A 25,332-nucleotide genomic window follows, 5' to 3' on the forward strand; every position below is an offset into this window, starting at 1 on the left:
GGGAATTTGCACTTTCCCAGGCTGTGCTGCTGCCACCGTAGGAGATCCACGCTCTGGGCACCCCTGATCTAGTCTGAACTCCACCCCCATTTTACCGACAACAAAACTGAGGCCCAGAGGTGCCATAGCTCTGTCATACGAACCCAGGGAGAGCCTTCTCTATCCCAGGATGCAGAGCTGTCTGGTTTTCTATCTCTAGCTGCTTCCAGAGAGCTATCCTGCCAGCTCACACTGCCCAAGGCTCTCACCGGGCCACAGGAAATGTGTGTGTGTCCCCTGGTGTCCCAAAGTGGCCGGGCTCCAGTGAGTCATCTCCCCTGAGTAGAGACAGTGTGCATGCACTGAGGTATCCCCATGGTGCCAGTCAGTTCCCTCCTGACACCTTGTCAGCTTTGGGGATCCACAGGGCATAGCAGGACAAGAGGGAGGCTAAAAGTCCCCTCCGTGAAAAGGGAAAGTGAAAGAACGAGGGCTCGGACGTCAGACTAACGGTGACTTCAAATCCCACACTGTCGGTACTAGCTAGGACCAGGGAAGTTACTTAGCCTCCTTGAGCATCAGTTTTCCCAACAGTAAAATGAAAAACGGCCCTCTACCTCTGCAGGATCGCCATAAGGATTAGCGATCACATCTGTCAAGTTTCTGGCACATAGTACAAAACGTTTATGGTATCTTTATTGGCCACCCTGGCATCATGCCTTAACCACAGAGCTACCCAGCCACAACCTGACAGGCACCGAGAAAGGCTATATGATCCTCCTGACGACACATGAGACGGTGGCTGTGTTGCTGTCCTTACATTATGGAGACATTCACTGTCCCATACTCCGGTGACATTCTCAGTGGTGATTCAGGTTGGCGTGTGTAAGGCCATGTCAGAGGTTTGTATCGGGGGCCCTTGGGTGGCCTTCAGGGTCTGGGAACCCACTGAAATCGGATGCTGACATCTGTGAACGTGTGTAGATGGGCATTTTCTTGGGAGAGGTGCCAAAGGTTCCATCAGACCTTCAAAGAGTTCCGTGCTCCAGAAAAGCTAAGGGACCCATGTCTGCAAACACAACACATTAGACAGCACCAAACTCTGGTGACAGATTCCTAGACTTGAGAATCAACTCCCTGCTCCTTAGGTATGATCTTGGACACACTGGACATCATCTGATTCCAACCCAAACTTCCATTTCCTCGGCCCTGAAACCTGTGCCTAGCCTAGCTGTCTCACCAGTTCCAGAATCAGATGATATCCTCTGAACAAAAACCCAGAGTAGGGAAACCAAGAATGGGTGGAGGTCTCAGAGTGACCACCGGGCGAGCAAGGGCCGCACAGGAACTACCTGCAGGGACAGTATGTTTGCTTCAAATTTAAATGCCGGGGGCACGGGAGTTAAAACAGGTAACACTAAGCTGTGGTAATAAGCAGGATTGCGGTGACCCTAGGGGAGGGGCGGTGAGAAGAAGGGCACAAGAAGCCTGTGGGGTGTGACCCAGGTTCTAGCTGTTGCTGGGGCCATCGGTAGCACAGGCGTATTCCCCGTGCGAAAGTTCATCTAACCGCGTCCTTAGGATGTGTTGTGCCTTTTTGCACGTGTGATGCTTCAACCAGAAGTTCTCTCACAAAAATGTTCCGCTGAGAAAAGTAGAAATACAGTATAAAATCACCCCGTTGGGGATTTTTCCACGTAACTCTGGAGTGACATAAGCATATGGCTTGAAGAGCGAGCAATTTGTATACAAACACAAATAGCGGGGTATGATGTGAACATGATCTGAAGGCCAGATTTAAGTATCTTTCTTTTTGACAAACTGCTATCTGAATTGGCCTGCGGAACTTTTGCTTTCTTTCATTATCTCACGGCACCAACAGGCCGTCTCCAGCCTCTTCACAGCAATGGCGGCCCTGCCTTCGTCTGGCCTACTGTGGATAGCCTGTCCACCAGGGCAGCGGCCCTGCTCAGCACACCCGTGGTTCCAGAGCGCTGCCCGTCCCATCCCCTCTCTCCTGTAGGCTTCCCTCCAACCGGTTTCTTTTCTGTCTCCCACATCCCATGCTTCCCACTCTCTTGAGGGTTTCCCTCTTCTCTGCAGCCCACCAAACCCACCTGAGGAAGGAGAGCCTTCCCTTGACCCCGCATTCCCCTCCGGGAACCACCCCATGTCTCTCTTCCCTACAGAGCCAGAGTTTTCCAAAGAATTGTCTCTCTACATGCTGTCTGTCTGGATTGCTTCTGCCCCTTCAAGCCAACAGTACGGTCCTTGTTGAAATCACCTTGTTGCGAAATTCAGAGCCCGGCTCAGCCCTCAGCTCCGCCAGCCCAACGTAGCAAGAAAGCAGCTGTCGGGGACGTGTAAACCAATGAGAGGATTGTGTTCCAACAAAACCGTATTGATCGACACGTAAACCAATGAGAGGATTGTGTTCCAACAAAACCGTATTGATCGACGCTGAAATTTGAATTTCGTGTCATTTTTACGTGCCAGGTGGAGGTATTTCCCAAACTTTTCGTGTAGGAGCCTTTGCTTTCGGCCTGTGTTCACCTGCAAGGTCTTCTCCACAACTTCCTTTGGTGTTCTCTTAACCAGAACCCGGAGAAGTCGATGTGCTTTGGGATTTACCAGAGGACAGGCGACCGTAGCTCGTGGTGAGCCAGGAATGGGGCCCCAGGTGCAAGTCCCAAAGCCCATGTTAGTCACAGGCAGATTCCCACGGCAGCAGCAGCCCCCAAACTTGACCTGTACAGACTAGATCTACATCTCCAGGCCTGGGTTCATCCACCTGACACACGCCACCCCCTCCCCCAGGCCCACCCACAGACCCCCGCAAACTCAGGAGCACCTAATGGAACCCATCTCCTGCTACCAGAGAAGATACCACCACCCTCCACCCCACTAGTTGGCAGGATCTACGGGCAGCAGCTCTTACCCGGATCTCAGCTCTGGCTACCATGTTTCTGCCTGGCCGCAGCTCGTGAGGCCAAGGTCCCCTTTCGCCTGAATTAGCCCACCAGCCTTCTAACTGGGCTCACCCCCGTCTCTCCGTACTCCAGGCTCACAGGTTTCTTGAGGGTGATCTTTCTCACTGTTTGGAATGTTCTTCCCCATCCCTCTCCTGACCCCACTCTTTCCCTAGCTTGACCTTACGGGGTCGCCACAAAGCTCTCTCCCGAGGAGATCTCCCCTGGGCTCCTCTCCCCACCCAGGTGAGGACGGTCCTTCCTACCACCCACCCCCACGGCACCCTCGGTTCTGTGCCACACGCAGCCCCCTCAGTAAGAGGGGCTGCCACTGATGAAGCTGCTCTTCGTGTGTGCCAGCTACTATTCTAAACATGGGTCCTCGGTGACCGCACTTAATCCTAGCCCAGTTTCCAGATGAGGAAACTGAGACACAGAGAAGCGAATGGTGCAACATGATTAGTGGGGGGCTGAGTCTGGATTCGAACCCAGGCAGCCTCACCTTCCAGCCTTGGTTCCCATCACTGATCTGCTTGAGCCATGTCTGTCCTCCCAACTACACTAGTAAATCCACGAGGAAAGGATTCATGCCTCCTTGTTGCATGAATGAATGAATGAAAAAGTGGTTGCTGTCCCTTCAGGCTCCCTGGAGGAGGTACAGGACCTGCCGTGCTCTGGGCCGGTTATGTGTCTGGGTGGCTGCATCCCAGGAAACAGAGGGGCCTTTCCGAGTGGCTTTACCCCAGCCAGCACAGGCTTTCCTTCAAATCCAGTCTGCATTTCTTCTGAGAGGGCCAGCTGGACACAAGGTCCTGTGTGAGTCAAAACTAGTCTAGGTAGACCCTAGACTAGACCTAGAAGTAGCTAGAACCAAATAGTTGCCCCCAGGCTGTGAACCCAGAAGCTTCTGGTTATAGAGATTAGGGGAGGAGGTCAGGGAAAGCTGGGAGGAGGAAGGTCTTGTCTCAGGAGACAGTAAATGGAGCCAGGGTGGGGTTTGCTCCTCGTTGTCCTCACAGATAAGGACAAGACGTGTTCAGAAGCCTGTGAACAGATGGCTTTGGCTGGTCTGGAGGTCTGTGAAAGGGAGGAGAAGGCAGTAGGGCCCCAGGGGTGGAAGTGGCCAGCAGCCAGGGCCTGAGCCACTCCACCACCACCCCCCACCCCAGGCTAAACACTTTATCCCCTCCCAAACCCCTCAGGTGACCCAGTGAGAATGCATGCATAATACTATTGGCAAAACTGAGAATAAACTGAGGGTTGATGGGGGGGTGGGAGGTGGGGGATGGGCATGGAGGAGGGCACCTGTTGGGAGGAGCCCTGGGTGTTGTATGGAAACCAATTTGACAATAAATTTCATATTAAAAATAATAATAATAATAATAATACTATTGGCCGGCAGGCGCACTCCTCCAAAAAGATTTAGAAATAGAGTTTAGAAATAGGGTTGCCCCAGTATGACAGTTTCTATTCTGCTAAGGGTAAGGCTCCAAAGCCAAACAAACTTCCAGGTGCCAATTAAATGCTCTTATCTCCAACCTTAGACTTGGCAGAGAGTACTTAGTGAATCCTTTCTGCCGTCCCCAGGCAGCCCCAGGCCCTTTTCTCAGCCCAGGCCTGTCTGTCCCTCTGTGGGGTGGCTGCCACTCGGAGTACAAATGCTAATTATGCCTTTAGCACAGGCCTATTATTCTCTGCTTAAGCTTGTCCCAGGCCCAGCTGTCCCTGCCCAGTTGGTGCTTGGTTACTGCCTTGCACCCAAACCCACCGTGGAACCAGCTAAGCCTCCTCACCCAGGGACGGACCTCCGGCCCAGCTTCTGGGCTACGGCTTCAGACTCCTCCCCCCCGCCCCCACCCGGGAAGACTGGCACCCTCTGTCTGGGAACCGGCCTCCAGCAGGCACATATTCTTAAATACAGCCTGCCGAGATGATCACGCTGGAGAAGACGTGTGTTGAGCGAGGGTTTCTTCAGAATCCCATGCTCCGCAGCAGAGTAAGGGGCTGGTGTGCCCTTTCTCCAGGTCCTCGAGGCCCCCTGGCTGGTTACCCGTGCCCTCCCCCACTCACATACCCTGTAAAGTCTGACATTGGCGGGAGGGACGCCTGGTTGACCTGCCACACCGTGGAGAACCTTGTAAGCAGCTCCTTCCCAGGCTTGTGGGAAGGTGGGCTGGCGAGGCCCTTCAGAGAACTGTGTGCCCAAACAGTTGGTGGGGGCGGGCAGAGCTACAGCAGCTGCTGGGCTCTGCAGTGGGGACCCCTTTCCGCTGAAGCTGGAGCGTCACCGTCTGTGACAGAGCCCTCCGCAAGTTTCCCTCTGGGACTGCAGAAACCAGCAGAGAAACCAGTCACCTCCCCACCACCCTTCTTCCTGATTAAATGTCTTGATCTAGGAAAGGAGAGATCTCGCACCCCCAGGAGGAGTCCTGTCTTTCCCGATCTGCCCACCGTATTCTGTGTTGAAACACGGGGGAAGGCAGGAAGGCGGTAGGGATGAGGAGAGGCCTTGCCTCAGGGACTCGAGTGGCTGGACAGTGGCTCGGCCACCGGGAAGGAGGAAAGGACTGTTTCGCAAGCGAGGCTGGGCACTCTGGGCTGGCCCATCAGCCCCTGGCACGCGGCTAGGCCTGTTAGGAAATCAAGGAGGCTCTCTGTCTGCTTTCCAGCAGACGCCACTTCTGTCTTTCCACTGCTTTGCTCAGTTCACAGCGCTGGCTCCAGGGCCAGGCTGGCGGGCGGGCAGGCGGGCCAGGCACCCTCTGCCGCAGGCCTGGTGCCCAGGGAGCACCCGCTCCTGCCTCAGCTAATGTGGTCACAAGGGTCCCCGGGACTGGGCTGCAGAACCACACGGATAAGACCAGCCGGCCACTGGTGGTCATCTCGGGTGGGAAGGCAGGGCGACTCTTGGGGAAGGATTCCAGACTGTTTCCTTCTCCGTTGAGCTCCAACGCCCTTATCTCCTTTCCTGCCAGGCGGGGACTCCTCACTAGTCACACACAAAAGAAAACCCCACCCAAGATACACAACCCCGCTCCTTGGCCCCCACATACTTGAAGGGGGAGGGCTTGCCTCTGGTTCCATGTAATCCACCTGGCTATCAGTCAGGGAAGCGGTAGGTATGCATTGCCCTAATATTAGAATATTATATATTTGGTCCAGAAAGGGAGGGGGGCAGGTTGAGGACAACAGCGCCCACTAAATGGAGCCACCTTGGTGTCTGCTCTGAAAGTTCTTGGAACTGGCAATTGATTGAGATGCTACTTGGAGGGAAAACAGTGATGGGCCGGCGGTGGGGGGGTGGGGGTGGGGGCGGTGCAAAGGGCAATCACAAGGTTCAGGGGTGATTGGGTTGAAGGTGGAGGGCCGTTATGGGGCAGAAGAGAACAAGGAATGAGAGAACAAGCACACATGGTACTCCCTTGAGTGTCTTACAGGCCTGAGTATTCCTCTCACTTCCGAGATTATGGGAATAATCGTTGGAATATGGGAATATAGAAAAACGAAGCCCTGAGATGTCAGCTCATTGCACAGTTTACAAGGCCTGTTGCTGTGAGAGCTCAAGTGGAACCATGGCCTTGCAACTCTGAACTCCTTCCCAGGCTTCATGGCCCACCTCCGAAGAGCAGTCCACATTCAGACTTGACGCTGGGCGGTGCTTCCTAGAGGCAGGGGGCTGGCCTCGTTGACCCCTGGGGTCTCGTTCCAGCCCAGCGCTAGTGGCAGAGTCTACAGGCCAGTTGCTATGGGAACTATAACTTTGAATTTCCTGGCTCTGGGGCTGTGAAAATCACAACCTGAACCTTCCGTTGATGTGGGTTTCTCGATTAATTTCCTGTTTGATTGTTTACTTTAGAGAGCGGAAAATGCCTTTGCAGGCAGCTAGTTCCCTCCACCAAGACGCTTATCACACCCTCCCCCCACGAAGCCAGCAAGGTCAAGTCCAGGCCTCAGGTGGGTGGAGGTTGGGCGGGGGGGGGGGGGGGGGGGGGTGCGGGGCCAGGGGCCAGGGGCTGGGAGAGGCCCAGCTAAGAGCAGATGGCATTGTGCCCTGACTTCTCCTTGTGCCTGCCGGGGGTCCCAGCCCGGCGGGCACCAGGAGAGTAATCTATGGGTGCAGAGACCAGCCCATGAGGGGCATCTGCCCACCGCCCAGAGCCCCAGGCCTGGCCCCCAGCCAGCCCAAACCCCTCCTCCTGTCTCAGGGAACCGTTTCGTGCTGAGTCAGACACAAAATGCAGTCTTTCCTTCAGAGGGGTGTCTGTAGCGTACCATGAAGGGGTGAAGGTCCCAGGTGCCACCCAACACCCAGTGCCTCCAGGCCAGGCATTCTTGGCCAAGTTCCCCTGGGGAAGCTTGCAGAATAACTGCTTTTCCATCTGCCTGTCCTCCAACTGCCCTCCCCAAGGCCCCGACGCTCCAGCAGAGAGCGATGGACAGGGCGTCCATTATCATCATTGCATCTTGTTCCCGTCTGCGTCCTTGGGGAGCAGTTAATGCTGGCAGGTTCAGGTGAGGCCCTGCAGGAGGAGTCATGATCCCCTGCAATGACAACCACGTCACTAGGAGTAGGACGCTTTGTCACCTTCAGAGCCCCTCTCCCCACCCGCCAGCAGAACCCCTCAGATGGGCAGGAGCACTCATGCACTCACTTTATAAAGAGGGGCGCTGAGCACGAGGAAGGGAAATGGAATAGGCTAGAGATCAGCTGATAATCTGGGGGGCCCCCAACCCCTCAATACCCTTTCCCTTGTCTAGGTGACTGTATAAGGTACCACGCAAGTCAGGGGCCTTTAGTGAGCAAAGAGGATACTATTACTAATTACTTCGGGATGGCAAGTGAAAACCAGAACCATCCCAGGAAGAGGGCGGTGCATGGTCCCTCCACTTTTCACTGACCACCACCCCCCCCACCACCACCAGCCTTGTTTATGTGGGACTTGCTGGCGGAGCAATGGTTATATCATTTGGCTACGGGGGCAGATGAGACCTGGGGTCAAACCCTGGTTTTCCATTACTGGCGGGAAGTCACCCCACTCTACGTGCCTCAGTTTCTGCAGCTATAAATGAAGATACTACTGTGGGTGTCTAACGCAGATAAACTGGAGAAAGGATAAAGTGGGTCTTGAAACATACACACGGTGCAGAGCTTCCCGTGTAGAGCAAGCATTCAAAAAACGTAAGCCGGGGGATGATCGAGGACCCAGAAGGTATTGGTCAGTCCTCAGGAGACACCTTCGGGAAAGGTAAAACTTCAGAGCTTCCTTGGGCATTCTCCATTCATCCTTTAGGAGAGATCCACGATGCCCGGGAAGTGAACGCAAAATGAGCCACAGAGGGGACAGGCAAGGCTTATAGAAGGGAAAGGAAGGGCACTGAAGAAGAAGCTGGGAGGTGTTGACAGCAGTCATGGCCAACATCCCTGTGGTTTCCAACCCTGACCTAGGGTCCTGGGAACTTATGGCTGCAGGGACGCTGTGAGCAGAACTCCCCTCCTGTGCAGGCCACTGGCCAGGGCTTGGCTCCCAGGAGGACCCACTGGAGCCGTGGCCCCATCCTCTGGCTCCGGTGTCTGAAGGATTCAGTGTCTGCTCTGAGCCCCAGATTACGTTTCCGGCCCCCTGGGGCCAGCCGTGGGATGAAGCATTCCCCCATGTGACATATGTGACATTTACTGTGGCCACTTTGTACAAGGCGGTTTGCAAACTCTGCAGGAAGGAGGCTAATTATTCCCTCCAGGGCGCCTGGTCCGCAGTTAGGGTGCCTGCCCGCCTGCCCGCCTTAGCTAGGAGGGCCGACAGCCAGACCACAGGGCATAAGCTTGGACCGAAGTCCAGGACAGAACCATGAATTTCCTTGACATCTGACCATAGCCGCCATACAGGGCTCCTTATTAGGCAAGTGGAATGGTGATATTTGGGGCAAATCCCCCTCTCCTGGGGATGGCTGAAATGCAGGCCGGCACAGAGCTCTGATAGTAAGTGAGGAACATGGAACAACACTGATTTCGTAGCCACCCTGACAGGCTGGGCAGCGTGAGCCCTTACACATCCGTGTACCTGTGTCTGCAGCCACCCTCACCCCTGCCTTCCACGTCAGCGGATATGCAACGGTACCACTTTGCTTCTTTAAGGCTCATCTCTGCACACGGGCCTCCTCTCCTCCTCTCCTCTGATTTTCCCTTTTTTTCCTGCCTTGTACCCTCTCACCTCCGCCTCTCCCGCTGGAACAACCACCCCCCTCTGCCCTGGCATGGGGGTTTTACCCCTTTTCTCTTCCGTAGGCAAGTTCAAAAAGAAAGAAAAGAGAGAGGGGGAGGAGGGAGGGAGGGAGGGAGGAAGGAAGAGGAGAAAAAGAGAGAGAGACAGAGAAAAGCAGAAACCCACAAAGGAAAAGAAAAAAATGGGTCCCCTCGCTATCTTCCACCTCCCGACCTCCCTCTCCTTCTCCAGCCCCATGTGACCCGGGCCTCCACCTGTCCCTTCCCCTTTTCTGAAGTCATCATGGCAAAGGTCACCCGTCCCCTCCTAATCACCAGGTCCAAGGCGCCCTGGTCTTTGTTCATCTTACATGACCTCTCTTGAGCATTTGACACGGCTGACCTTGTACTTCTTAGAATTCTCCTGGCTTCCGTGGCATCACCTTCTTCTATTCCTCTTGGCTCTCTGACTGTCCTCGTGCTCCTTCAGGGGTTCCTCTTCCTCCACCACTCTTTAGATGTGGCTCTCTCTCCAGGTTTGGAGCCCTTACCCTCTTCTCTTCTCACCTGGACCTTCTCTTCTCACAAGCACCTGCGGCCTTGACCTGGCACCGATGATCTTGGATAGCCAGCCTCCCATGAGTTATCTTCCCTGATCAGCCCCAAGGACCATGGACTCAATATTTCTAACGCCGAATTCCTTCATATCCCCCCAAACCAACTCGTCATGCCTTCCTACGATCATTGGTGACACCCGCATTTATCCAGTTGGCCAAGCCCCAAACCTGGGGACGATCCATCTTCTATATCGTCCTTTTCCTCACCCTCACTTCTGCCTCTAAACACGCGTCCTCCCATTTTTTCCCGCCTCAATTCAAGGCACCGTATTTTCTCACAGCAGCCTCCTTACTGTCCCCTTGCCTGCAGTACCCCACCACTCTGCCAGCTCTGGTCTGTTCGCCACGCTGTGCAAGAAAGGATCCTTCCAAAATGTACTCTCTACTTTAAAATCTCTCAGTGGCTCTCCAGTCCCTTAGGATAAGACCCAAATGCAGTAGCATGGCATCTAGAGCCCTATAGGATGTGGCCCTTGCCTCTTTTGTCATCAGGTTCTCTCTCTCCGCCAACACTATATATTTTAGCATCTTGAGATACTTGTTATTCACCAGTGCACTCTGCTAGTTCATGGGTGTTTGTTGTTTTTTGGGTTGTTGTTTTTTTTGTTTTTTGTTTGTTTGGTTTTTTGCTTTTGTGCACCTGCCATATGCTGCTTCTTACACCACATGCATGTTCTCCATCACCACCACTCCATCCCGTGCTTCAATCCCACATACCTACAGTCTCTCAATTTCCCCCTACTAGACTATGAGCTCCCAGTCTTATTTTTCTTGTTGCCCCTGTAGTTACATGATGTTTAGACAAGGTAGGTGTTCCATGCATGTTGTTGAAAAGATGACTAGATGGATAGAAGGATGGAAGAAAGGGAGGAAGGAAGGGAGGGAGGGAGGGAGGATGGATGGGTGATGGATAAGTAGGTGAGGAAGGAAGGGTAAGTAGGTGAGTGGGTATATAGATGGATGAAAGAATGGATGAATGGATGGATGGTTGGATGGATGGAAGGAAGGAAGGAAGGAAGGAAGGAAGGTTGGATACATGATATGTGGGTAGATAGACGGATGGATGGATAAATGGATTGTTGGTGGATGGAGGATTGCATACTTGGGTGGACAGATGCACTAATGGCTGAGTAAGTGGATGTGTGGATGGGTGGGTAGGTGATGGCCGATGCAAACAAAGAATATGTAAAACCAATTCAATTTTGTGAAGGCCCAGGTTGATTATTGTCACCGGACAATAAAATTAAGAATTCTGAGCTCCAACCAGCAAAATGAGAATGCGCAAAGGTGAGAGGAATTAAAATAATTCTCCAAGACAGAGGATGCTGACCCAGGACTTTTGAGCATCCTCTAGTTCTCAGACTTGCTGTCTCTCTAGTTTGTGCAAGCCACTTCACCCACTATGCCTCAGTTTGTCTATTAGGTAGAGATCATAATGCCATGGCCTTTCCCTGTCTCCACAAGAGTGTCACGAGGGTAAATGGGACAGTACACAGAGTGTGCCAAGAGCTTTCTCTGTGTTGACAGAGAAACAGATTTAATAACAATAATCACACCTTGCATTTGGATCAAGCTTTGCACTTTTCAAAGCTCTTTCACAGACATTGTTATCTCACTTGACTCTCAAAACAATTCGAGGCAGGTATTATCCCTCTTCTCAGGTGAGGAAACTGAGGTGCAGGGCGATAAAGTGACATGCCCGGGGTTACTCTTAGCGAGGGGCAGGTCTTCTGACTCGGAGGCTGCTGTACAATTTTGATGACAGCCTTTTTCGGATAGATTATCTCCTTTCCTGCCTCCCTGAGGAGACCCAGACATCATAGACCATCTCTGTGATGACTCAGGGTCATTATCATGACCATCAGCCCCCGTGCTGTCCTCTAGACCTGGCCGTAGGTACAGGTGCAGAGACGCGGGATAGAGGGGCTCTACCCTAGGGTGCTCCTAGGGGCAGGTGGCCACGTGCAGCTCCCCAGCCCGGTCACCACGTGTCCCGGCCATCTCCTCTGGCCCCGTCTCACTCTCCCGCCTCCCCCCTCTCTCCACCGTCAGTGTTTGTGCCTGGCACGTGGCTTCCATGGCCACCGCGGACCTCTCCCTGCCACTCTTGGCTCTTTCTTCTCTCTCGCCTTCCTGCCACGTCTTCCGCACTTGCAGCCTATCCCACCACATCCCTAGCCCTTCTGTAGACCCAGCCAGCCCATCCGGGCTCGATGAATGTGTTCTCCAGAAAACCAGCCAGTCGCCTGCTCTCTGAAACCGCGGTTGTGCTCTGTGGTGCCCACTCCCCCCACGCCCTCCGCGACCCCGGACCCCCGAGGGAGAGAGGTCCCTGCCGGCAGGGTCTGAGCTGTGCTTTTGCTACGGCTGCACCAGACATCGTGGGTTTGTTCTACAAGGTTGAAACCCTGGGCTGTTGGTGAGCTGGGGTGGTCAGGGCGGGCTGGCCAGCCTGCCTCAAGTTGGCACTCACTCCTCCGTGGAAAGGCAAGAATTCACCATCTACAGCACTCGCTTCCCTCCCGCCAAGGAAGGCAGCCCTACAGCCCCTCCCATCAGCACGGTTTCTCTCCCCACAGCGTGGCATCCCAAGCAACCGGGGTTACATCCCTGCACGCCCTGTGGACCTTCCCCAGGGGACTCCAGGATGCTCCCACCAGGGTGTCTTTCTCCCTGGTTGCTCTCGGGCCTCCCACAGGCTGACTGCAAGCACCTTGGCCTCTCCCCCCCACCAGGGAGGATATGATGGGTGTGCCCACAAGTCTCCGGCGGAGACAATAGGACAGGAATGCATTAGCTTCCGAACAAACACTGTGTGGGCTCGCACAATTGCCTTGGATTCTCATCCAAGAAACACATTTCGCTGTTCGAGGGCGCGGGTGGCTTGCCTGCCCCAGCCCGCCCACACCCCTTTCTACGCCAGAGACTTTGATGAGAGCGCTGCCCCTCCCCACCCACTCCAGGGCCTTCCACCCGCCCACCCCCACTCCCCACCCCCGTGGGGCAAGCCTGCCTCCTCCATCGGTGCAGCTTTTCTCCCGGAGAGTCCTGCCTGGGCTGAGAATGGCCTGCCCACCCAAAGAGTGCCCGCCCCTGCCTCTACTTATTTTAACCATTTTGTTATTGTGATAAAGTTTGCATAACACAACATCGATCACTCTGGCCGGCTTCAAGCGTACAACTAAGCGGCGTTAGGCACCTTCACACTGTTGTGCAACATCGCCACCATCCATCTCTAGAACGTTTTGTCTTCCTTCCCGACCTGCAACGCCGTCCCCACGAAACACCGGCTCCCCAGTCCCCGCTCTTGCCCGCCCCGACCCCACCGTTCTACTTTGTCTCTACGAATTTGACTCTTCTGACTCGGAGAAGTGGAATCAGACAGGATTTGTCCTTTTGTGACTGTTCTTTTCCGCTCGGCGTAGTGTCCTCGAGGTTCATCCACGTTGCAGCGCGGGTCAGCATTTCCTTCCATGTAAAGGCTGAAGAACATTTCATTGCATACGGATGGACCGCAGTAGTTCATCCATCCATCCCTCCACGGACCCCCAAGTTGCTTCTGCCTCTCGCCTGTTGTGAACATGGGTGGACAGGTACCTGTTCGGATGGCCACACTTCTTGAGACTCCTCTGGGACTTAAAAAAAAAAAAAAAGCATTGTCTCCAGAAGGTGCCAGATAGAGCATACGTAAACAAGAGCGCTCATTGACCTCCTCAACACTCCAGCAGATTTGTTTATCCAAACACTAGCCGTCACTGGGGAAAAAGCAGAGTCCTGAAGATATGGAACACAGAACAGGTAAGTTTGGCCAAGATAGAAAAGAGTGGAAAGATCCTGTACCTGGACCGCTGCCTGCAAACGACAGGTAGGGACAGATTCTTGGGGAACCACAGATCACCCAGAGGCATGAGAGCCTCTAAGAGGGACAGTGAAAGGGGTCCCGGCGGGGAGCCCCTGTGGACTTGTGTCAAGGGCTCCTGGTTGAGGAGGCCAGCCTCTTGTCATACCACACAGAGCAGCGGAGTGTGACTTCTGGGGAGGTTGGGAGGGACGCTGTCCAAAGCCCCTTCGGCACTAGGGTTCTGAGACTCTGCTCTCAAAAGCTGGTAATGAGAGGCCAGAACGGCATTTGCAGGGAGAATAGGAAGCGGTCTGCAGCCTCCCTGCAGATTCCCTTCGTATCCTTGCACGCTGCAACCGTGAAGGAAAAGTGTGATGACCAACCCCGGTCCTCCCCCACTTCCCTGAGCAAACCCAGCAAGCCGCTTGCAAGAGGGCCTATCACACGATGTGATTGTTGGCTTCGCACAGACTTTCCCAAACAAGCAAGTGGAAGATAAGGTTGAAGGAGAGGCTCTGGGGTTGAGAACCCGCCTGTAGCTCTGCCTGAGGGCCCAGGGGGGCTACCCTCACCCTCCAGAGTCCCCCGCTACCCGCCCCCGTTCCCTAAGTCTGTTCCCTGCCCGGCTAGCCAGGAGCCAAGGCCACCAGGGACACAGCCAGGCAGGGGGAGGGTGTGGGGGGTAGTCTGGGCACAAAGAGGGGAGGAGGGATTGGAAGGGAGTAGTCCAGTCACAAAGATGCAGGAAAGAAAGACACAGACCCCGCTTTGGAGTTCTCAACTGTCATCTGGGAGCAGAGGGCAGGCCAGAACTTTCCACGCGGTTCTGTCAGCCGTTCAGACAGCCACACGGAGGGACAATCAATCACATTTCAGAACATCTAGTACTTGTCAGCCCTTATGCTTACTAGTACTTCCCATCAAGTTACCTTACTCATCCTGGGGCGCCTGGGTGGCTCAGTCCGTTAAGCGTCCGACTTCGGCTCAGGTCATGATCTTGAGGTTCATGAGTTCAAGACCGCATCGGGCTCTGTGCTGACAGCTCAGAGCCTGGAACCTGCTTTGGATTCTGTGTCTCCCTCTCTCTCTGCCCCTCCCCTGCTCTCGCTCTCTCTGTCTCTCTCTTTCTCTCTCTCAAAACTAAATACACATTTTTTTTTTTTATTTTTTAAAAAAGGTATCTCACTTGTCCCTAGAACCCCTAAGAGGCTAATCTCAGGACAGAACATGCTCCCAGGGTCATTTCAACGTGACACACACAACAAGCACTACTGAGCGCCTACTGTGCGTCACCCCGCGTTCCAGAGCATACCTTGTTCTTCCCACGAGCTGCCAGTTCTGCCCCCCTCCCCCACTTTCCCCACCCAGCTGCCAGCACGCACTCCATCTCAAAGAGTTCCCTTCTCACCAGATTGCCCCCCACCTTTCTTCTGATTTCTACCAACAATGTTTGAAGGATCGTCTCCCAATAAGCGCTACAGAAAACCTGTGAGGGAACAAAGTACCTTCAGAAAGAAACCCCAGCAAACCTTACAGAGCTCTCCTGATATATATGAGTCCCTATGTCCCCTGCAGATAAGTGGGGCTAGTCCCACATCCCCATGCTGATCCCATTCCAGACAGCCACAGGACCTTCCTGGGCCTAGACCCAACATCCCCCCCCCCTCCCCCCGCCTCCCTCCAGAGCAGCTGGGTTGGGTGTGGACCACATGCCTTAGGTACACCTGCTACAAGGTGAATCACTTCCACCGGCTTTTTCCAGAACCTGTTTCCTGGTCTTCACTCTAGCCTCCTGGGTCCTGTAACTGAGGGAGGCCCTTCCCTGTGTGCCCCCCACAAAGGTCCACCGGGCACCGGCTTGGCGGAAGGCTCCCCTGCCTCCCCCTTGGGGCTCTGCAGCTCCGGGAGGCAAGAAAACTCCAGAAGCAGACACTGGCTTAAGGGGAGGGACAGCTGTGTGCTTCAGACTGTCCCACTGTGCCTGTGTATTGTAATTATTTAACCCGTCCCCCTGTGGGTGCACGGTAGTTTTACTGTAGTGATAGCGAAGCAAAAGCCGCGTATCCCTGTCGCGGTGCGTGCGTCCGGGTCCATTTATTCTGACAGCGATCACCAAATTGCCGTCTAGAGACCTGCGCCAGCCTCCGTTTCCACATCGGTTATAATTTTGTGTCGCGTCCCCTCCGGCGAGAGGGGTGTGTGGGGCGGGGTACCCACGTGCCCATCACTCTCGCCTCTCCGAGTGTGTGCACCCGGGTGACCTTCGGGGGAGGGGCCTCGCCGCATCCGCCCTTGCCCGCCCGCCCGCCCTCGGGCTGGGCTGTCGTCGCAGCCTGTGTGCTAGGCGCTGTGCGGGTGCGGGGACCAATCAGAGGCCCCGCCCTGGTGGGGCTTGCCTTCTAGCGGAGAGACGAACAAGTATCAACTTGTCCCGGGTGAGCTATGCGGCAGTGAGAAGTAAGCCAGGAGGTGAGCGGGGCCGGCCGCCTTCACACAGGCTGGAGAGGTGACACTGGGGCAGAGTCCTGAACAAGGGGGGAGAGTGAGGTCCGCAAGTCCGTGGTGGCCGAGAATCTGGGTGACGGGAGCACGAAGGTCTGGAGTCAGAGCCGCGGCAGTGAGTAGAACAGGTTCACCAGCGGCCTCAACGCCTGTCCCTCTATGCCGCCTGCACCATTTCCTCCCCTGGACTGTCCCTTGCTCTCCGCCTGCTTTTCATTGGAGCAGGTCGAAGACTACCTCTCTGTCCATTCATCCTAAAACGATTCCGGTGTGTCGGCCGCAAGCCCAGTTCTGACAGATACAAGGGGGAAGGAGGCCTGGTGTCTCTGGCCCTGACCTCTGGCCCGGGCCTGCTGTGGCCTCGATGCCCTGCACGCTCATTGGGCACGTGGCAAGGCTTGCCCTGAATCTTCAGCCCTCTTGAGGCGAATGCTTGTGGCTCTTGCTAAGAGGGACCCCTGGGCTGGGTGGATGGAGGAGACGGGGAGGGACAAGGAGGATGTGTCGAGTTTGGATTTCAAGCTAGCGATGGGAATAGTCCCCCTGTGGCTTCCCCTGTGCTTGAACTCATCACACCCGCGTCAAGGACTTTGACTCCAGTTCTGGTTCAGGGGACGAGGATACTCATCCTAAAAATGCCTTCCTCTGGTGCCCTCCCCACCCTCCACCTTTCCTTTAAAACAAAAACCAGGGGTGTCTGGGTGGCTCAGTCTGGCTGCTGATGTCGGCTCAGGTCATGATCTCACGGTTCATGAGTTCGAGCCCCACCTTGGGCTCTGCACTGATGGTGCGGAGCTTGCTTGGGATTCCCTCTCTCCCTCTCCCTCTCTGCGCCTCCCGTGTACTGTCTCAAAATAAATAAATAAACTCAAAACAAAAAACAATGCATGAATCATATCAACCAACATTTAGCAAATCCTCAACGGTTGCCAGGATCTAGGCTAGGTGTTAAAGGTGGCCAAGATGAGCACAGCACTCTCCCAGGCTTCACTTGTGTGAAATGCCAAGTGGTTGGGGACGTCAGGTGAGAAGTCAGTGAGAAGCGGGGGGGGGGGGGGGGGGGGTACCATGGGCTGGGGGTGATCCAGGAGTCTCCAAGGAAAGCTGGGAAGTGCTGTGGGCCTTGCAGAGTGGGTGAGTATGGAGAGTTCCAGCAGAGGGAAAAGTCATCCGTGGCAGATCATCTAAATGCAGGGTCATCCCGCGGATGCGGTGATCAATGTGGCAGGGATGGCGGTGGAGATGTACCAAGGGGGAAGGGGACGGAGGAAGAAGTGGTTGATGGGGTTGAGAGTAAGTGGGGGAGAGGCAGAGAGAGAGGGTGACCCAGAATCCGAAGCAGGCTCCAGGCTCTGAGCTGTCAGCACAGAGCCCGACATGGGGCTCGAACCCACGGACCGTGAGATCAAGCCCCGAGCCAAAGTCAGAAGCCACCCAGGCGCCCCGTGATGTTATGTGAATTCTATCTCAGTTGAGAGAGAGAGAGGGAGAGAGAGAGAGAGAGAGAGAGAATAAGATGAGGCCAAGGGAAGCCTGGACAAGGGCGTGGCCAGTCCCAGCACTGAGCAGCCTGGCCATGGCCTTGGTCAGGAAGCAATTCCAACCTCTGGGTAAGTCAACACTGCTGTGGTTTTGCAGAAGAGCACTTTGATTTCTGGAAGCTTTCCTCTAGCCGGGGCCCAGGAGTGCCTGACACCATGGCCGAGCCTCCCTCGCCCATCAGGAAGTCTTTACCCTCATTGCGTTTCTCTGAGGCTTTTCTCTGACCAGGTGTTACAGCTGATGACCCCAGAGTGTTTGCTACCAAGCCATGGTCTCTAATCGCAACCTTCTGACCTGGCCTGGGCGCCCAGGCTCTATGCCCACAGTGGTCCTCCAACCGTTCAAATCCTGCCAGAGAAATCGCCGTGTCCCTGCTGCCCTCTGACCTTCGTGGGCTCTCTTCCCCGCCACACCCTGAGTAGCGTTCTCTGCCTCTCTCTTCTACAGCTCTTGCAATCTCAGGATGTGAAGGAAGACGCCGTCCTGTGCTGCTCGATGGAGGTAAGCATCTCCGACCTCAGACCTGGTGTGCCCCTCACACCCGCCAGTTGTGGCTGTGTGAGGATCACTGGACACACGCGCAAGTCCCCGGCGAAGGTGTGGAGACAGGGCTGGTGGGGAATGGCTTCCTGAGTTGACGTGAACTCCTGCATCCAGAATTGTCAACCCCCAACCAGAGTAAATGTGGACAGAGTGACCGACCCACCACTAGCTGGAGAGAGAGGTGGCTGCTTCTCTAGAGAGAAGGACCACGTGCTGGCCTTGTCCACTGTGCTTCTGTGCCCAAGACCACCTTCTTCTTGCCCAGGCACGCCCCACAAATGACTTAAGAAATTCCAAGTGATGTGACCCCCCCCCGCCCCCAAGTATCTCCCTTGACTTTCGTGGTATGGGGTTTGCGGAAGGCGCCTGAGGTTTGAAACCGCCCCCCCCCCCATGTTGGCAGCCACCTTCTTCAAAATACCCCCTTAGGAGGTGCCATTCCTGTGCCCAAAATGTGGCCACTACTTGTTGAAACTTTTCCTCTGGGATCTCCCTCGGGGGCAAACGTTGCCCTGGGAAGTCAGCCCAGCCATTTAGAATGGAGTACAGTGAGGACAGGCGCGTCCAGCGTGAGCCCCCAGGGCACGTCAGGGCTGCGTGAGCATGCGTCTCAGGTGGCTTCTGTCCAGCCTCCAAGGCTACTCGCATCCCAAGGATCTCAGAGGCCAGAAGTGCTGCGACTCTGGACAACGGCCTGAGGTCTACATGATGGTCACTGTCCATTTGTGGAGCTCCAAATGGGTACCTTACATGGGACTTGGGGACGGCCGGGGCTGCACTGATGCAGAAGATTGGGACTCCTCCTTCCCTGTGGGGGCTTTTCAACATCATCAGGGGCAGGCCCTCTGGCTGGCCTTCTGCCGCAGTTCATGTTTCCCTCCTACACTTCATGTCACAAGGGTGGCCAGAGGTCAGTGCTGGGGAGGGGAGGTGGGATTGGGGGCAGGAGAGAAGGAAGGAGAGGAACAGGAGGCCTCATCCCTGCTCTCAGGTTCCGCGCAGAGACACGCAGCTCTCTCGTTTCTAGAGAGACATCGTAGCAAGTGAAAATTAACACGCTGCAGCCTGATCACCTTTGAAGGGAGCAGGTCAACCATTGAGGGTGTGGGCAGTAGTCGGGGAAGACTTCCCGTAGGAGGGAAAGCTCTTGGGTGAAAGACAGAAGAGGCATGGTCCCGGTGAGAGCTCTCTTTAGCCCCGGGCAGCAGGCAATAACCTAACCCCTCTTCTTGCGGCAGATTGGTCATTAAATGTGGGCTCTCACAGTTGACTATTCCTGCCCTCCCGCCTCCCTGTTCTCCCTGTGGCACAGATGCCTGGGCCCGCACCTTCCAGCGGGATAGTCCAGTGATTTCCTGTCCCTGCCCCCAGCCCTTCTAACCCAGGTGGGTCAGCTTGCCATTCCGGAGCCCAAGCCCGGTCCTAACCCCCCACTTCTCTGCCCGCAGCTGCAGAGCACAGGCCGGCTGCTGGAGGAGCAGCTGCCCGAGATGATGACCGAGCTCCTGGCCAGCGCCCGCGACAAGATGCTGTGCCCCTCAGAGTCCATGCTGACCCGGTCGCTGCTTCTGGAGGTCATCGAGCTCCATGCCAACAGCTGGAACCCTCTGACGCCCCCCATCACGCAGTACTACAACAGAACCATCCAGAAACTGACAGCCTGACAGCCAGGGGGCCTGGCGGGCGGCCCGCGGGCAGCTGGGGCCCTGGTACACAGGGCCAGATGGACAGGCGGGAGGACAGGGGTGGCCCTGGCGGGAGAAAGAAATGGGAAGGAAAGCAGACAGAGCCGGCGGCCAGTCTGGAGCCAGACCGGGAAGGAGTGCCCCTCATCTGAGCCCCCCCAGCCCCAAGCATGTGGCAGTTCACACCAATAAGGGAAGCATGTTTCTTTCTCATGGTGGCCCCGATCGCCCCTCCCCACTCCCGCTCCTCCCCGCCCCCTCCCATCAAACGCGTCCCCCGCAGGGCTTTGTGCGAGGGGTTTCATCTCTGTGACTCCGCTGAGGCCCTGGCAGCTCCGCACGCCGGGGTACCGCTTGGGTCAGAAAGGACCTCAGAAGGCTGAAAAAGTGGGTCGGAGACGGGCTTGCATTGTTCCTGCTGTCAGCCGCAGTCGCCAACTGCTGCCAAGCAGGCGACAGAGAGCAGATGTCCGGGAGGACAAAGGCGGGCAGGGTCCCCACCAGCCGCCCGTAATTGACGGCCTTTGTCCGCCACGGTCGAGCTGGGGGGGCTGGGGGACGGAGGCTTCTCCCCTAACCTTCACACTGCCCCCTCCCCACTTCCAGGTCCTCCTTTTGGCCCCCAAGCCTCAGGGGGGGGGCCCAGGGGGCGGGGAGCAGGGAGGGGAGCTGGAGTTGGCGATTCTACTTGTACTCTTGTGTTTTATTGTTTTATTTTCAAAAGTCAGCTGCTTTGAAGTCTCCTCTCTCAATGAAAAGAGCCCGAGATGTGATCACACAGTCAGCGCCACGAGGACCCCCTGATTAGTGGAAGATCAAACCCGGCTCCCTCTGGAAGGATTCTAGCCACAGACAGCTTGCCAGTAGCCAATTAGGGTAATTGGAAACTTCTGCCCCGGCGGGGGTCCTGCTGGAACCCTGTGTCCTCAGCCCTTGGCTTCCAGTACCTCTGTTCTCTCATTCTAGCTGTGCTGTGTCAATGGGCCGATACTGTCGCAGGCCCCCGGGAGTGTGTATCCTGGCCCGGGGGCCTGGTGGTGAATGGGGCACCGAAGGAGGCTGGCAAATTAAAGCCAAAATGCTAGGTGATGTTGCCCGCACCACACACGGGTCTCGTCCCAAGCTTAGTGGGGGGGCATGTGGCCGTTGGGGACTGCCTGGCTCCCCAGGACTCGGCGTCTGGCTAAATGGGCTGTGCTGCTGCCCCGGCCTCATCACAGGCAGGACCCAGCAGCCCAGGCCTCCCCACAGCCAAGGTCTCTGCGCTCTGGGAGGGCTCTGGGCACTGTAGCCCCTGAGCTGTGGGGAACGGTGCGTTCATTGAGTCTTGAGCGTAACGGTCGGGTGACTAGGTGAGGCCGCCAGACAGATCTTTCCAGTCTGGGAACAGGGCTGGGGGTTCTTGAAAGGGCCAGGTCCTGGGAAGAGCCCCCTCTCTGTTGGAGGAGGATGCGGGTCGGGCTCTAGGAGGCTGGCTTCCGGGTTGTCACGGCATCCTCACAGCCCCATCTCTGGGGTCTGGAGCCCATACTTTGATAAACCCCCATAAAATGACTTCAGAGCCCAGCAGCTCCCTTTACTGAGGCTGGTCACTCCCTGTGTCACTGGAGGGCCCTGGCTGCCTGGTCCGCTCAGGCTGGCCAGGGGGTGAGGGCTGGAGGTTTCCCTTTGTGGACTCCAAGTCTGGAGGAGCAGGCAGGTCCCCCAGTACTCCCTGGCTTTCTCCACCTGCTGCAACCTGACCTTCAGCCCCGGGATGGGAGCCTTTGCCAATCCCAAGGAAGAGCGTGTTGGAGACACATGTCGGGGGGCACAGGTTTACCTGGAATGGGTCAGTAGCCTCCAAGAGGCCCGTGCTGCCTCTGCCCCTGGCCTTTGCCTCCTCCCCTCTTCAAGCTTCTCCTCGCTGCCTTTCCTTCTCAGTGGGCTCCTTCAGCCCAACCTGGGGCCCCGGACGCCAGGGGCCCCATGGGAGGCCCTGAGGGAAGAGCTAGACTGAAGTTAGGGGGCTCAGAGAGGGCACCGGGGAAATCGTGGTCTCGAGGAGTCAGGCAGCCCCAGCAGGGCGCGCAGCCGCTCCCTGGAAGGCCTCGGAGAGCTGTGTCTGGGCTGAAATGGGCTAGCGCCCCTGGAGTGCACAGTGTGCGTGTGTGTGTGTGTGTGTGCGCGCGCGCGTGTGTTTGCGAGCGCATCTGCTGAGAACGAAGCAGGGCCCCAGAGGAAGAGAGTGGCCCAGGGGAACGGGGTCTCCTGCTCTTTCCACGGGGCAGAGAGCAAGCTTCACGAAGGGGCCCCAGACACCGTGCATGCAGGGACTGATGTTCCCAGGAAAGCTGAGACCCGTGACATCGCGGGCGCCATGGACCCAATGCCTCTTCCTCCTAACGGCCTCCTTGGTGGTCTTGCCTCAGAGCCACCCCTCCTTGACTGTTAGGACCAGAGTATGAAGAAGTAAGATATAAATATGTATACATATATAAATATATTTTTAATTACGTGTCGTGTCACGGTGGCTCCAGACGTATGGTTTGCCTAGTTTATCTCCATTGCTTGAAAGTGCTTCCTGGCCAATCCAAATAACAGTTTAAGCTGTTTTTCTAAATGCAGGTTGCTGCTACTCTTTGAGACATGGAAGGAAAACGTTTAAAAAAAAAAAGAAACTTTTTTTTTTAAGGAAATAAGAGTGAAACATAAAATCTGTGACTCTGAAGCAGCTTCCCGTGGGAGACTACTCAGACAGGAGCTGGGGGCAGAAGTGGGTTCCCCACAGACCCCCTAGCCTCTCCCTAGGCCAGACCCCACCCCCCCCTTGTGCTGAGTGAGGAAGGCCATATCCAAGTTGACCTCTGAATGTATTTGGTGGGAGGCAAAACTGGATATTGCATTTCTAAGGCTCGTGTTGTTTTCCCTACTCGCCCGCGGCTTTCTTGGCGCAGCGAAGAGGCGAAGTCCGGCCATCTGATGTTGATCCTGTCTCGGTCTGTCCCCCCTGCCAGTCAAGACCAGATAGCCATTGTTTTCCTCCGGGGCGGCCAGCCTGCTCACCACAGCCCTGCTCCCCTCGGCCTCGTGGCTTTGCCTCAGCGCTGGGACCGCAACCCCAAGAAGGCTCCTAATCTCCCCTGGATAAGGTGGGGGCCCCACCATCCTCCGTGGGGAATGCTTACCCCACACCCAGTCTCGTCTGTTCGTCCTTCCTTAATCAGTCTGTAAACCTTTAAGGTTTAGGGATCGCCCTGTCCATCCATGTAAATGTAAATGTTGGCCGAGTCGGTATTTATTCTAATTTTTATTTTATTTTATTTTCTCTGAGGGACGGGGAGGGGGGGTGTGGGAAATGTACCCCTGATCGCGCCCTGGGCAGCTGCAGGGGCGGGGACCCAGACAGCCGGGCCGCCGTGAGGAGCAGCCCCACGGGGCCGCCCCCAGACGCCACGTTCCAGTCCCTTATCTGGCATCAGAACCCGGCCAGTGCTCTCAGGGCCTGCCCGTGGAGTCCTGTCCCTCAGCTGCTGGCGCTCTGTTGGGACCTCTGCCTGGGCCTTTAAGGATGCAGATCAGAGAGAAGACAGCTCTCCTCTGCTCGGGACACTGGCGTAGAGGGCTGCCCACCTCGCCTGAGCCAGCTGGGAGCCTGGAAATAGGACCTACCTCCCTGGAGCAGGGGCCTGGGGCTTCCCGCCAAAGCTGCAGTAGAATCCTGCTCACGCGACCACTTTCCCTCCCTCAGTATGTCCTGCTTTCCAGCTGAACCCAAACTACAAGTGGGTTTAAAAAATAAACACCAAAAACCAAAAATGCCCTGAATCTGTGTTCTCTGTGTGTTCGGCAGAGGAAATCTTTCCCAAAGGCTTCTGTGGCCTCCACTGGTGCCGGCCGGGACCGCCAATGAGCCCCTGCCCGGGCGACGAGCTAATGAGAACATTTCCCACAGTTTGGCCATCTTGGAGAGCCGGGGCACGGTCTGGGGCCCGGGGAAGGCTGTGAAGGAGTGGTTCGGAGAATGTGGCTGGAGGGCACTTGTGCCCCCCCATCGCCCCCAGGCTGGGAACCGTGGCCTATCCAAAGTCATAGGATTAGGCCGGTCCTGCAGAAAATAGCTTTTGCACTAAGGGTTTGGTCTGCTGCACGTCCGGCCACCCCACGCCCCAAACCCACTCCTTCCTTAGAAATATCACTGGAGCATTTGACTTATTTCAGAAAGACTGACGCTTGGGCCCAGAAGCTTCTAAAAGTCAGCAGCAAGTGGCTGTCCAGTCCCAGTGGGTGAAACCAGTCTTTCCTCAAAGGGGCCCAGTGATTTATTTTCCTGTGACGATATGTCCCTTGTTTTGCACAATCCCTCTGATGGCAAGACACTGGGGACACTGCCTCCTGGTAACAGATCCCCCTCGGGGGTTCTCGCTGGCTAGAACTTGCCAGCCTTTCACCTCCTCAGGGCAGCGACAAGCGCATCCACCCCCTTCCTGTGTCCCTGGCCTGGTCAAGATGGTGGCCAGCCCAGAAGCCTGGTGACGGCTTGTTGAGATGGGTCACTATTACTGAGTCACATGACACTGTGCAGGGACGGCCAGAAGTGCACAGATCGGTGGGGGGAGATGACATTTTAATTAAACAATGGAGATATTCGTCAAACCAAAGTATTTACAAAAATGCAAACGTGTAGAAGCAGAAAACGGAGATCAAAGCGAAAGGTGTTTGAAGGTGGGAGAGAGAGTGGGGACATCTTACCAAACACTAGTCACAAAAAGAGCGGGCAGATTTTTCTGGCGTGACTTAATCCTGATTCCAGAAGCTTCTAAGTTATTGAAAACTGTGAAACCCATCATCTAAATAATAAATGTTTCAGTCTTGCATTTCACCACCATCTCTGCGGATACGTGCCGTGCGTCCTCCTGAGGGTGGGTTACATTTACACTGGGGTCTGTAGGAGTGGGGGGGGGAGAAGAAGACCATTTAGGATGAATAAGCTAGAACGTATGCACACACGCCCACATGCGCGACTGGGAAGGGCCTTTTACACGCCAAGGTAAAGGGCAGGAGAAGAAGAGATTGGGAGGGAAGAAGCCGCTATGCCTCAGTATTAACGGTCTGTCTTCCCCACAGCTCCCAGGGCCTTTGGGGCCTTCCATACACTGTTTCAGGTGGTTCAATAAAGTGGGTATTTTTGATCCCCATTTTACAGATGAGAAGGCTAAGGCTCAGAGAGGTGACACGACTGACCGACAGCCAAGGGCCAGTCCGCGGGAGCGCCAGGGGCAGAGCGAGAGCCAGGGGCCCCTTTCCCGAGCCCAGAAGGCGAGCATGTCCTCAGCAGCCTCTGAGCTGACCGCTGCGGAGCGCGGCCCCAGGGAGCCGCCAGTAACACCAGACAGAAAGAGCAGTCAGCGGCCCGCTGGGACTACACGGGCAGCAGACGGAGGCTCCCCTCTGCGTCAGTGGGAAGAAGGCACAT

The 25,332-nt window shown here is 55.7% G+C and overlaps 1 protein-coding gene across 9 annotated transcripts in view; it reads left to right on the forward strand.

The window, feature by feature from the left end:
• Positions 1-24,738, forward strand: part of CTIF (cap binding complex dependent translation initiation factor) — a 297,040-nt gene extending 272,302 nt beyond the window's left edge. For all 9 annotated transcript variants that reach the window (XM_086682924.1, XM_086682923.1, XM_086682930.1 and 6 more), the window contains 2 exons: positions 18,097-18,150; positions 19,641-24,738. In XM_086682924.1, coding sequence (XP_086539050.1) covers positions 18,097-18,150; positions 19,641-19,856 — 270 coding nt within the window. In that variant the 3' untranslated portion in view covers positions 19,857-24,738. The remainder of the gene's footprint in view (positions 1-18,096; positions 18,151-19,640) is intronic.
• Positions 24,739-25,332: the final 594 nt, after the last annotated feature.

Source organism: Puma concolor, chromosome D3, assembly GCF_028749965.1.
Source record: "Puma concolor isolate L17-30 chromosome D3, mPumCon1.1.hap2, whole genome shotgun sequence".
In the NCBI taxonomy this organism is placed as follows: domain Eukaryota; kingdom Metazoa; phylum Chordata; class Mammalia; order Carnivora; family Felidae; genus Puma; species Puma concolor.